At 34.7% G+C, this 13,260-nt stretch overlaps 4 protein-coding genes across 4 annotated transcripts; 1 reads left to right on the forward strand and 3 right to left on the reverse strand.

The window, feature by feature from the left end:
* The first annotated feature begins 22 nt into the window (after positions 1 to 22).
* LOC109603961 (integrin beta-PS-like) lies at positions 23 to 7,446 on the forward strand. The gene is made up of 9 exons (XM_049966757.1): positions 23 to 160; positions 221 to 612; positions 666 to 892; positions 942 to 1,222; positions 1,275 to 1,508; positions 1,562 to 1,898; positions 6,166 to 6,376; positions 6,426 to 6,676; positions 6,731 to 7,446. Exons 1-9 carry the CDS (start codon positions 23 to 25, stop codon positions 6,955 to 6,957), a joined length of 2,298 nt encoding a protein of 765 aa, XP_049822714.1. The 3' UTR covers positions 6,958 to 7,446.
* LOC109603962 (endocuticle structural glycoprotein SgAbd-1-like) lies at positions 7,161 to 7,685 on the reverse strand. The gene is made up of 3 exons (XM_020020474.2): positions 7,674 to 7,685; positions 7,512 to 7,612; positions 7,161 to 7,449 (listed from the first exon to the last, which is right to left on the reverse strand). Exons 1-3 carry the CDS (start codon positions 7,683 to 7,685, stop codon positions 7,161 to 7,163), a joined length of 402 nt encoding a protein of 133 aa, XP_019876033.2.
* Positions 7,686 to 8,033: 348 nt separating this feature from the next.
* On the reverse strand, positions 8,034 to 8,780 carry LOC109603974 (larval cuticle protein LCP-17-like). Its single transcript, XM_049966267.1, has 3 exons — positions 8,699 to 8,780; positions 8,441 to 8,559; positions 8,034 to 8,383 (listed from the first exon to the last, which is right to left on the reverse strand). The coding sequence occupies exons 1-3, from the start codon at positions 8,708 to 8,710 to the stop codon at positions 8,122 to 8,124; spliced, it is 393 nt and encodes a 130-aa protein (XP_049822224.1). The 5' UTR covers positions 8,711 to 8,780; the 3' UTR covers positions 8,034 to 8,121.
* Positions 8,781 to 10,282: 1,502 nt separating this feature from the next.
* On the reverse strand, positions 10,283 to 10,875 carry LOC109603963 (larval cuticle protein LCP-17-like). Its single transcript, XM_020020475.2, has 3 exons — positions 10,817 to 10,875; positions 10,620 to 10,762; positions 10,283 to 10,556 (listed from the first exon to the last, which is right to left on the reverse strand). Exons 1-3 carry the CDS (start codon positions 10,826 to 10,828, stop codon positions 10,313 to 10,315), a joined length of 399 nt encoding a protein of 132 aa, XP_019876034.2. The 5' UTR covers positions 10,829 to 10,875; the 3' UTR covers positions 10,283 to 10,312.
* Positions 10,876 to 13,260: the final 2,385 nt, after the last annotated feature.

Raw genomic sequence — 13,260 nt, forward strand, 5'->3', positions numbered from 1 at the left:
AAGCGTTTAGTTAAGTCTAACAATGATGTTGGCAAGTTGTATTATTCTGTTGATTAATTTACAAATTATTTGGTGTGAAAATATAGAAAGTTGCAAAAATCAACGGACTTGCAGCCAATGTATTCAACAATTTGGATGTGCATGGTGTCCCACTTTAAACGTGAGTACCAAAATTTTAAACAATTAATAGATGTTTTATGAAAATGCCAACATTATCCAGAACTCCACCGATCATTGCGTGGATAAAATATCAGCAACATGTGCCGACGTAGTATCACCAAAGTCCCTGTTGGCCATCACAAAAGACGAACCGTTGTCACAAAATTTGAACGCTCCAGTCACACTGAAACCGCAACGCTTCTCCATCGAACTACGCAGAAACGAGGAGTTCAAACTGAACTTCGAATATGAACAATCGCCCGACTTCCCCATGGATCTGTACATCTTAATGGACATGTCGGTCTCGATGAGGGAACACAAAAAAGTCCTTGGTGAAGTGGGTGTCAAAATGTCGAACACAATACGCAACCTGACACGAAACTTCCGACTGGGTTTCGGGAGTTTCGTCGACAAACCCGTTCCACCCTATTTGATTCCGAACGGTGACTATCGGTAATTAATATATTTGTAATCATTTAATTTATATAATTTTTGGTTGGTTTTAGTGGTGTGGCGTTTCCCTACAGCTTTAAAAATCACTTATCTCTAACGGAAGACTATCACAAATTTAATGAGAGGGTACTCAATACTGAACTTTCAAAAAACTACGATTTTCCTGAAGGTGGACTTGACGCAATGATTCAAGCGATGGTGTGCACTGACGAAATTAAGTGGAGGAAAAATGCTACGAAACTTCTCGTTCTTTGTACTGATAGTATCTCTCATCTCGCTGGTATGGTTTCAAATTACGTAATTTTAGTGGTATTGTTGTATTTTTTTAGGTGAAGGAAAACTTGCAGGTATCGTGGAGCCGAACGATGGAGAATGCCACATGAGAAACGACGAATATGAAACGGAAGCCAGCTTAAAATACGACTATCCTTCGCTTTCTCAATTGAATTACATTTCTGAAAGGGAAAATATCAATTTGTTGTTCGCAATTACGAATAACTATGTTATAGGTGAATACGAAAATTGGTCGCCAATTTTAAAGAAGGCGAACGTGGGAGAACTGAAGGCTGATAGTAAACAAATAATCGACTTCATCGTCAATAATTATAATGTACGTTACAAGGTGGTGATGGAACGGAAATAACAAGACAAATCTTTTACAGAGGATCGTCGGTTCACTAAAGATGTCAACGAACGCAACGAGCGACGTGGATGTAAAATTCGACACGGATTGTCCCCATAAAATAGACAACGGTTGCGAGAACCTAGAGAAAAATCAAATTGTTCAATTTACGGCAACGATCAAAGCCACCGAGTGTTCCACATCCGGCGAAAACACCAAATACATCTCTTTCAAACCTCAATCCGTTACTGAAGAAATCGTTGTCGAACTGAAGGTACCAACATCTAACTCAACTAACAATTAGACTTAATTTGCTTATACTTTCAGATAATTTGTGATTGCGATTGCGAAGAATCCGATTATCCGACCGTGGTCAACAATTCGATAAAGTGCACCCAACACGGAGACGAAAAATGCGGGGTGTGTGTCTGTCATCCGGGCTACTACGGTAACACATGCGAGTGCACCGGCACTTCCACACGATTCGGCGATGTAACCGGCTGTCAGGCTTCCACAAACGATTCGATTTGTTCCGACTTGGGTACGTGTGACTGCGGTGAATGTCGCTGTGTCACTTACGATGACGAGAGAAAAGTTTGGGGGAAGTTTTGCCAGTGCAACAACTACGACTGCGAGAAATCGATCACCGGAAAACTGTGTTCTGGTAAAAAACACCTTCGAAAGAATCCAACACACGCAAACATTGTTTGTTTGTAGGGAATGGGAAATGCGAATGCAACAAATGCGTGTGTCAATCGGGATGGGCGGGGGACGCTTGCGACTGTTCGCTGAGCAACGACACCTGTATCTTCCGACCAACACGTAAGTTGTGTTCCGAACATGGCACGTGCCAATGTGGCAAGTGCTTGTGCGAAGCTGGAAGGTCCGGACACTACTGTGAGGACTGCGATAGTTGTCCTTCGCTAAGGTACGTTGATCTCGTTCATTTGGTCAATTTAATCAAAACGTTTTTTAAGGTGTGATGAATTGGCTCCATGTGTTGAATGTCTCACTGATCTGGAAACGGACAACAAGAATTGTACCACTGAATGTATTGAATATGGTACAAATATGTTTGACAAAGTGGATGAGTTTACTGTTCCTGGAAAAAGTTGTATGATTCAGGATAAAGATGGATGTACCATAAATTATCAATACAGATATGATGATGAAAAGCTTATCCTGGATATTTCGAAAGAACGTACACTTTGTCCGGTTAATATCTATGGTAATTTTGTGATAACTCCTCACCTTCATTATATTTCACATAGTTTTATTTTAGCTTTGATTGGTGCAGTGGTAGGAACAATGTTGTTGGCCGGTCTCGTAATGTTGTTGATTTGGAAACTATTGACAAGCGTCCATGACAAAAGGGAGTACAGCAAATTCATAAAAGAACAGTCCTCCATGAAATGGGGTCGCGATGACAACCCACTCTACAAGAATCCCTCGAATACTTTCCAAAATCCCGCTTTCGGGCGCAGAAGTATGCGTCTATCCAGCTCTTAATTGTTTAAATGTCAATGGTGTTGCAAAAATTATTATGTAATTGTGTTGCAAACGGAAATTTATATTATTTAGCACAGTTACATAATAATTAAGTGTAGATGCATTTATGTTAATTAATGAATAAATTTCGAATAAATTAAAAAATAAAACAAATAAAAACACAGCTCCGAAACCGGAAACGGAATTGCTGCTCAGGAATAAGGATCGATTCGTGCCTTAGGACAAAACATCGGCAAAGCCGTCCAAGGTTCCTTCTCTTACACTTCTCCCAAAGGGAAACCGGTACACCTTTCTTATGTAATAGATGAAAACGGTTCCCAAGCTGCCTGTTCCCATATCCCGACTCCACTCTACCAGAGCCGGGGGTCATCCAGAGAATCTTGGATTGGACCGCAGTGATTATGTACAGATTAATAAAATTGTAAATTAAGTGCATTATTTTGTTTCATTGAGTCAACAATGTTTGGAATTTTAAATATTTATTTTGCATTCTGTAACATTGATTTACATATTATAAAATTCATAATAGTCCATGAAATATTAATATTAAACATAAATTTATTTATTATTTAATAATTTTATAATAAAAGAAAAGTGTTATATTATTATGAATCCACTAATTCTTTCTAACAAAATTAGATATTAAAATGCTCTATTGAAAATAATAAAATTAAACCAAATTTTGTACAAATTAATTTGTGTTTTTCATAAACTTCTAATGGATAAGTTAAATGAATCAATACTTTAAATTCAACGAAAATTAGTTAAGTATAAAATAATTCACGAATATTTTACGTAGGTAATCAATAGTAATATGATTGATTGAACGAATTCTAGATTTAGGGAATATTTACAACTTTTACAAAGGGTTAAATTATTAAAATGCATCATAGATAATCAATTTATCATTTGACAGAATACGTATGTGAATATCAATTAATTAATGATTTGATTAATTCTTATCCTATATTCTATTTATACTAGGTACCTAGTAACAAACGAAGTAACAAACAAATTTAGTTGTGTGTTACACACATGATGGATAACATGTTTCTTATTGGTCAGCTCAGAAGGAATGGCTCGTGTCGATACCTACTTCATAATTAAATTTTGTCAGGGTAGCATTCACGTATATTAATACTATTTATTTAAAATTGAGGTAAATAATACCAATTATAATATTCATTTTTATTCTAAATTATAGAGTCCAAAAAATTATTTTTTTAATATTTGTAAAAAATATCGTTTGGATATCTTTAATTTTACATATGGTCCTGTCGATAAGAATGAAACGATTCAAAATTTAATTTTGCATACTTACTTGAAAGAAAATGAAAGTTTCCTTAACTAACATGATTTTCTTAAAAATGAAGTAGGAAATGCAATGATTGAGTTAATAAAGTATTCTATGGTTTCCTTTATCACTTTTGTGGCATCCTGTTTTAACAATATGCACTAAATATTACAAAAAAGCGTTTAGTTAAGTCTAACAATGATGTTGGCAAGTTGTATTATTCTGTTGATTAATTTACAAATTATTTGGTGTGAAAATATAGAAAGTTGCAAAAATCAACGGACTTGCAGCCAATGTATTCAACAATTTGGATGTGCATGGTGTCCCACTTTAAACGTGAGTACCAAAATTTTAAACAATTAATAGACGTTTTATAAAAATGCCAACATTATCCAGAACTCCACCGATCATTGCGTGGATAAAATATCAGCAACATGTGCCGACGTAGTATCACCAAAGTCCCTGTTGGCCATCACAAAAGACGAACCGTTGTCACAAAATTTGAACGCTCCAGTCACACTGAAACCGCAACGCTTCTTCATCGAACTACGCAGAAACGAGGAATTCAAACTGAACTTCGAGTATGAACAATCGCCCGACTTCCCCATGGATCTGTACATCTTGATGGACATGTCGGCCTCGATGAAGGAACACAAAAAAGTCCTTGGGGAAGTGGGTGTCAAAATGTCGAACACAATACGCAACCTGACACGAAACTTTCAATTAGGTTTCGGCAGTTTCGTCGACAAACCCGTTCGACCTTATTTGAATCCGTACGCTAACTATCGGTAATTAATATAATTATAATAATTTAATTTATATAATTGTTGGTTGGTTTTAGCGGTCTGGCGTATCCCTACAGCTTTAAAAATCACTTATCTCTAACAGAAGACTATCACAAATTTAATGAGAGGGTGCTCAGCACTGAACTTTCAAAAAACTACGATCCCCCTGAAGGTGGACTTGACGCAATGATTCAAGCGATGGTGTGCACTGACGAAATTAAGTGGAGGAAAAATGCTACGAAACTTCTCGTTCTTTGTACCGATAGTATCTCTCATCTCGCTGGTATGGTTAGAAAATTACGTAATTTCAGTGGTATTGTTGTATTTTTTTAGGTGAAGGAAAACTTGCTGGTATCGTGGAGCCGAACGATGGAGAATGCCACATGAGAAACGACGAATATGAAACGGAAGCCAGCTTAAAATACGACTATCCTTCACTTTCTCAATTGAATTACATTTCTGAAAGAGAGAATATCAATTTATTATTCGCAATTGCAGATAACTATTTTATAGATACATACGAAAATTGGTTGCCAATTTTAAAGAAGGCAAACGTGGGAGAACTGAAGGCTGATAGTAAACAAATAATCGACTTCATAGTCAATAATTATAATGTACATTACAAGGTGATGATGGGAAGGAAGTAATAAAACAAATCTTTTACAGAGGATCGTCGGTTCATTAAAGATGTCAACGAACGCAACGAACGACGTGGATGTAAAATTCGACACGGATTGTCCCCATAAAATAGACAACGGTTGCGAGAACCTAGAGAAAAATCAAATTGTTCAATTTACGGCAACGATCAAAGCCACCGAATGTTCCACGTCCGGCGAAAACACCAAATACATCTCTTTCAGGCCTCAATCCCTTACTGAAGAGATCGTCGTCGAACTGAAGGTACCAACATCTAACCCAACTAACAATTAGACTTAATTTGCTGGTACTTTCAGATAATTTGTGATTGCGATTGCGAAGAATCCGATTATCCGACCGTGGTCAACAATTCGATAAAGTGCACCCAACACGGAGACGAAAAATGCGGGGTGTGTGTCTGTCATCCGGGCTACTACGGTAACACATGCGAGTGCACCGGCACTTCCACACGATTCGGTGATGTTACCGCCTGCCAAGCTTCCACAAACAGTTCCATTTGTTCCGACATGGGTACATGTGACTGCGGTGAATGTCGCTGTGTCACTTACGACGACGATAGAAAAGTTTGGGGGAAGTTTTGCCAGTGCAACAACTACGACTGCGAGAAATCGATCACCGGAAAACTGTGTTCTGGTAAGAAACACGTTCAAAAAAATCTAACACACGCAAACATTGTTTGTTTGTAGGAAATGGGAAATGCGAGTGCAACAAATGCGTGTGCAAATCGGGATGGACAGGGGACGCTTGCGACTGTTCGCTGAGCAACGATACCTGCATCTTCCGACCAACACGTAAGTTGTGTTCCGAACATGGCACGTGCCAATGTGGCAAGTGCTTGTGCGAAGCTGGAAGGTCCGGACACTACTGTGAGGACTGCGATAGTTGTCCTTCGCTAAGGTACGTTGATCTCGTTCATTTGGTCAATTTAATCAACACGTTTTTTAAGATGTGATGAATTGGCTCCATGTGTTGAATGTCTCACTGATCTGAAAACTGACAACAAGAATTGTATCACTGAATGTATTGAATATGGTACAAATATGTTTGACAAAATGGATGAGTTTACTGTTCCTGGAAAAAGTTGTATGATTCAGGATAAAGACGGATGTACTATAAATTACCAATACAGATATGATGATGAAAAGCTTATCCTGGATATTTCGAGAGAACGTACACTTTGTCCGGTTAATATTTATGGTAATTTTGTGATAACTCCTCACATTCATTATATTTCACCTAGTTTTATTTTAGCTTTGATTGGTGCAGTGATAGGAACAATGTTGTTGGCCGGTCTCGTGATGTTGTTGATTTGGAAACTATTGACAAGCGTCCATGACAAAAGGGAGTACAGCAAATTCATAAAAGAACAGTCCGCCATGAAATGGGGTCGCAATGACAACCCACTCTACAAGAATCCCTCGAATACTTTCCAAAATCCCGCTTTCGGGCGCAGAAGTATGCGTCTCTCCAACTCCTAATTGTTCAAATGTCAATGGTGTTGCAAAAATTATTATGTAATTGTGTTGCAAACCGAAATTTATATTATTATGCACAGTTACATAATAATTAAGTGAAGATGCATTTATGTTAATTAATGAATAAATTTTGGAATAAATTAAAAAAATAAAATAAATAAAAACTATATTCAAACAAAACAGAAACAACTATGTACTTAAAACGTTCAATATCTTCGTTGTTGTCCTATTCGAACAACGAGATCCTCACGATCTTCTTCGGGATGAGCAGCGTTCCAGGCCAAAGATTTTTGTATGGCTAATGGAATTGGCGGTGGAGTGGGAAGGTCTCCTGAGGGGTGGAAACCGGAATCGTCTGCCACATAGCTCATCACGACCTGCTTTCCTTCTGGTGACGTGTAGGAGTAGTCACCCTGAACTTCTAGCACAGCATCTGGGCCGGATCCCCTCTGCTTACCTAATTCCTGAGCTGTTATTCCATTTTCTGTCTGGTATCTGAGATAAAACGGTTTCAATATACTTAATAAAACAAGAGTTTCGTACTCGTCGTTACTTACGACCACTGGTAGCTGCCATCTGGATGGATTTCATTACTTTGGCTTAAGATCCTGATATGTTGATTAGCCAGACAAAGGCCCAAAATACTCACAGTAATAGTCTATAACAAAATTAATATTAATTATTTTTCCATTGTTGTTAACCGGGAGTAAAATAATTACCAATTTGAACATGTTGATACGGTTCCACTTTCACATGAAATGATGGCATCGTAAAAATCTCCTTTGATTTTATAGCGAAATGAGGGAAATGTCATAGAGTTTTTTACATAATATAGATTTGACAACAAAAATAATCTTCATCCATTTAGTTGTGTAGATCTGACGTTATAATTATACGTAACATCCAAAAAGTAAACGTTTCGATCTGATTTATGTAAATTAATGATAATTTTTGCCTTAACTGTTTCATCCTACGAATTTGTTACTTTCACTGTTTACAGTAGCATGTTCTCCATTTAAATTAATTACAGAACAAATTCCGGATTAATCCATCTCTTTTGGTGATAAAGAAACACAGAATCACATTTTCCAATTATATTTACAGTCTTCCTCACAATCTTACATTAGCACTTTTATGGTAATTTTATTAAAATTAAGGGGAAAAGCTTCATGGCCTTTCTGGTGGTGGTGGGTGAGCGGCGATGTATTCCAAAGCCCTCTGGATGGCAATTGGGATTGGTGGTGGTTGTGGGATGGCGTCACCGGATGGTTGGTAACCGTTTTCGTCAGCTACGTATTGGATGGCTACTGGCACTCCTTCGGGGGAGGTCCATTGGAAGGAACCTTGGGCAGACTTAGCTACTTGTTCCGGTCCAAGGGCGCGGATTTGACCGGCTTCTTGAGCGGCGATTCCGTTACCGGTTTCAAGACTATTGTTACAGTTACAATTTAGTAAATGGTGGTGATTTGGTCTGAAAAGTACTTACGCCCATTGGTAGCTTCCCTCAGGAGAGATGTCGGATTCCAAACGGATGATTGGGACCTGCTGGTCGGCCAAGTGGGATACGTCGGCGAAGACGGTAGCGAAAAGGGCTACAGACAAAATCTAAACAAGATGGAACCAAATTATGCACAATTTTTTATTTTAATAAATTAAGCACAACAAATTTGTATAAGTTGTGGTCAGAATTAATTGGTTAATTAGTAACAAATTAATTAAAAATGTAAATTAAATTGTTACTCACAATAAGCTTCATGTTGTCCGTTTGTGGATTAAGCACAGAAAATACTATTATGAAATTGGTGAGTGATAAGCTTTTATACCGATTTGACCTAACATTTAAATGTCGAAGATGGATTTTGTCATGTTGCTTGTTTAAACTAAACACATTAGCGTAGAACCAACGTAGAGGTTCTCCACAATTATAAACCAATTATTAATTCGTCATTGTTATAAGGTTCATTCAAAGAATTATTTAACACAAAGATTAATTTTTAATTTAACACCTTCTTGAAATTAATTCCATTTTTTAATCATAAATATAATATGTTTTACAAATTATATTGATTATCCGTTAAAAACAAGTTTAATATTGTATATAAATTAAATTAACCAATCAAATTTAAATTGGATAAATCAATAGATACTGTCAAAATCAATTTGTTAAAATAAAATTATTATAATTATATTTTTTTTGTTGCGCCACTGTTTCCACCTATTTTCGTCCATTATTCCGAACGCGTGTTTCACAATCAACGAAGACACCGCACAAGGTTGTTGACTATGTGAAAAAAATGTGGAAGACCTAACCAGAAACCATTTCTTCTATTTGCATAATTCTTTCGTCGTCCCGCTGCGGGCGTACTGGTATGAACAGACAAACGAATTCCAGCCCAAAAAATCCTGAAAATGATTTGTTTTCGAACTTCCCACACAATCTTAACAAATGTATAAATAACTATGGGTTGTGCAGTTGTAAATGAGAGTAAAAACTAGCTGTTATGGTAATTTTATGCTTTTACACTTGTCGGTTTGTTTACGGTTTTATAATGATTATTTATTGGTTTATTTTATATGTTTTATGTCACTGAATTTTCTGTAAAATTACTTAATCCTGTTGCTCAGCCTATAAAATAAACGACATGTTTTAAGATCTTCTGAAAATTTTGTAAAAATATGTTTATTTTAAAAATATATATGTAAACATTTGAAATAAACAACAATAAAAATGATGATGTAAATTTTAACAGATTTACGTTAACACATTAAAAATATATTAATTTTATAATGTAGAAGTAGTAACAAATTAATTTGAAACGTAGTTATTGGCATTTAACTTGCAATAATCAACAGAATAAATCTCTACTTTCTGAATGTCAAAACACTGAATGATGCTCATTAAATAATTTGTTAAAACCATTAGGAAGTAGCAGTACCATGTCGAATTAGCTATGTTAGTACTTACTTTGCCCAAAATGTATTGATATGCTTTGGATAGATTCGTGATTCAGTTGACATTATTTTATTAAAATGTAAATGTATGTAAATAGGTTATCAAACTCATCTGTTGTGTATTTATTAATATTAGTTTACGCAATGATCTGAAGATCAACTACGAAAAGTCGAGATTCATCGATTGTTTAAATTAGTGGGCTTTCGATTGATTTTGTTACCATTTTCATCGACCTCGAATCGTTATGTAAGTTTCAAGCAATCGAAATCAATTCGTCAATCAAGCAACAGTCATCGTTTGTACGATTTTTCACATGAGATACGGAGCTACAGTTACAAGGCCAACAACAAATATTCATTAATAATTTATTATTGACTAACAAATATAATACATAACGGACAAAACTTAGAATCTTCTTGGTTCAGGTTGCGGGGGATGAGTCCTGATCCATTCCAGCGATCTCAGAATGGCTTGAGGAATTGGCGGTGGAGTGGGCAACACGTTTCCTTGGGGTTGGTAACCGTTTTCGTCGCCCACGTATTGGATGGCTACCGGAACTCCTTCAGGTGAAGTCCAGGAGAACGATCCTTTCGCCGCCTGGCCACCTAGTCCTTGTTCCTGGGCGGCGATTCCGTTACCAGTCTCGTAACTGTCAAAAAATACAATTTTTTAATTTGTTTTTTGAACTGGATTTTAGACAAATAATACTCACGCATATTTGTAGGTGCCGTCCGGGCTGATGTCGGATTCCAGACGCAAAATCGGAACATCCCGCAACGAGGAGTAAGTTTGTGTGGGACGGAACAGATGGGAGACGTCGGCGAAGGCGCACGCCACAATCGCACAGGTGATAATCTAAACAAACATTAGCAATAATTCAAATTGTTACTATATTAATTAGCGTCTTACAAGTTTCATCATTTTGATGGGCTTGGTGTTTAGTGATTGAAAAGAAATTGAAGTGTGAAGATCGAAAGATGAACCAACTGCTTTTATAATAGATCAGCCAAACAATGATTTAAATGCCGCGTTATAAAATTTCTGTTTTACGCAATGGATTAAAATTAAGCCTACATATATCTATGCTAATGTCTAGATATCATTATTTGCTTAAAATTGTCTCATCTTATTGCCAAAGAGCACTTTAAAGTTCACTTAAGGTGTGGCAGACGGATTTTATAACACTAGATGTAACTTACATGAAATGATCGTTAAATATGGATAAATTATTATAATTAATATGTATTTGTAATATTAATTAAAATGGTTTTATTACATATTATAAATTACAAAATTTATTACTAAAATATTATTTTGTTATAAATATAATGAAACAAATTTAAACAGATGATTATCTCAGCTATACATAAGAATGTTATATAGTACGGGAAAAGGTATCGATTTCAAATTTTTATAACAATTATTACTTGACTTGAACCATTTTTCTATCTTCTAACACTAACTGAACAAGAACTGCGCCTTGACTCCCCCGGAATAACTTCAATCTTGTTATGTTCAATAGGACACCCCGTATATTTTTAGAAATTTAAATTCTACTTACTCTCAATATTTTTGAGTTATTAATTTTTTTCCAAAAATTTTAACAAATTGATGGTTTAACTAAAATGTCTGTAAAGCTAAAGTCCAATTTTGGTATACACGTTAACCAGAGACCCTAAAAGGGGCCATTATTAGTACTCCCAAATTTTATACAGGGTGATCGTTATTTACATTTAATTTTATGCATCTTAAATCACCACATATTTTTGATTTTTAAATTCTACATATAACTTCAAACAAAATTTAATTACCATGTCCTAGACCTAAATCTAATATTTTTTGAATTATTAATTTTTTTCCAAAGATTTTGACAGCTTCATGTGGTCTAACTAAAATTTCTGTAAAACCACAAATTTTGATGTTGGACTGTTTATTTTTGGCTTACACATTAACCAAAAACCATTCTATAAGGAGCCATTATTAATTGTCCCAAATTTTGTACAGGGTGTTCGTTATTTACGTTTATTTGTCCATTTGTAAACATCAATAGTGATATTTTCAATGGAACACTATGTATATTTTAGCATAATTAAGCTGAATATTAAATACCTTTTTTATTGGTATAAAAATTTCCTATAAATAAAATGAAAAGTTACTGAGATTTTAACAACAGTGCTCGTTATTTACGTTTAATTTTATGCAACTTAAATTATCAATAACTTTGTTATTTTCAATAGAACACCTTACATATTTTTGGATTTTCAAATTCTACATATAACTTCAAATAAAATGGGACTACCATGTCCTATACCTAAATCTAATAGTTTTGGAATTATTAATTTTTTTCCAAAAATTTTGATAGCTTCAGGTGGTCTAACTAAAATGTCTGTAAAGCCACAAATTTTGATGTTGAACAGTTCATTATTGACAAACACATTAACCAAAAACCATTCTATAAGGAGCCATTATTAGTACTCCCAAATTTTATACAAGGTGTTCGTTATTTATGTCTATTTGTCCATTTCAGAATATCAATAATGATATTTTCAGAGGAACAATATGTATATTTTAACATAATTAAACTGAATATTAAATAACTTTTTTATTGGTATAAAAATTTTCTATAAATAAAATGAAAAGTTACGGAGATTTTAACAACAGTACTCGTTATTTACGTTTAATTTTAATAACTTTGTTATTTTCAATAGAACACCTTATATATTTTTGGACTTTCAAATTCTACATATAATTTCAAATAAAATGGAACTACCATGTCCTATAACTAAATCAAAAAGTTTTTGAATTATTAATTTTTTTCCAAAGATTTTGACAGCTTCATGTAGTCTAACTAAAATGTCGGTAAAGCCACAAATTTTGATGTTAAACTGTTTATTTTTGGCATACACATTAACCAAAAAACTTTCTATAAGGAGCCATTATTAGTACTTCCAAATTGTATACAGGGTGTTTGTTATTTATATTTATTTGTCCATTTTAAAACATCAATAATGGTATTTTCAGAGAAACACTATGTATATTTTAGCATAATTAAACTGAATATTAAATAACTTTTTTATTGGTATAAGCTTTTCCTATAAATAAAATGAAAAATCATGAAGATTTTAAAAACAGTGTTCGTTATTTACTATAATTTTATGCAACTTAAATCCCCAATCACTTTATTTTCAATGGAACATCTTATATACTTTTGGATTTCTAAATTCTACATATAATTTCAAACAAAATTTCACTACCATGTCCTATACCTAAATCAAAAAGTTTTTGAATTATTAATTTTTTTCAAAGATTTTGACAGCTTCATGTAGTCTAACTAAAATGTCTGTAAAACCACA

The sequence above is a fragment of the Aethina tumida genome, chromosome 4, assembly GCF_024364675.1.
Source record: "Aethina tumida isolate Nest 87 chromosome 4, icAetTumi1.1, whole genome shotgun sequence".
NCBI lineage: Eukaryota > Metazoa > Arthropoda > Insecta > Coleoptera > Nitidulidae > Aethina > Aethina tumida.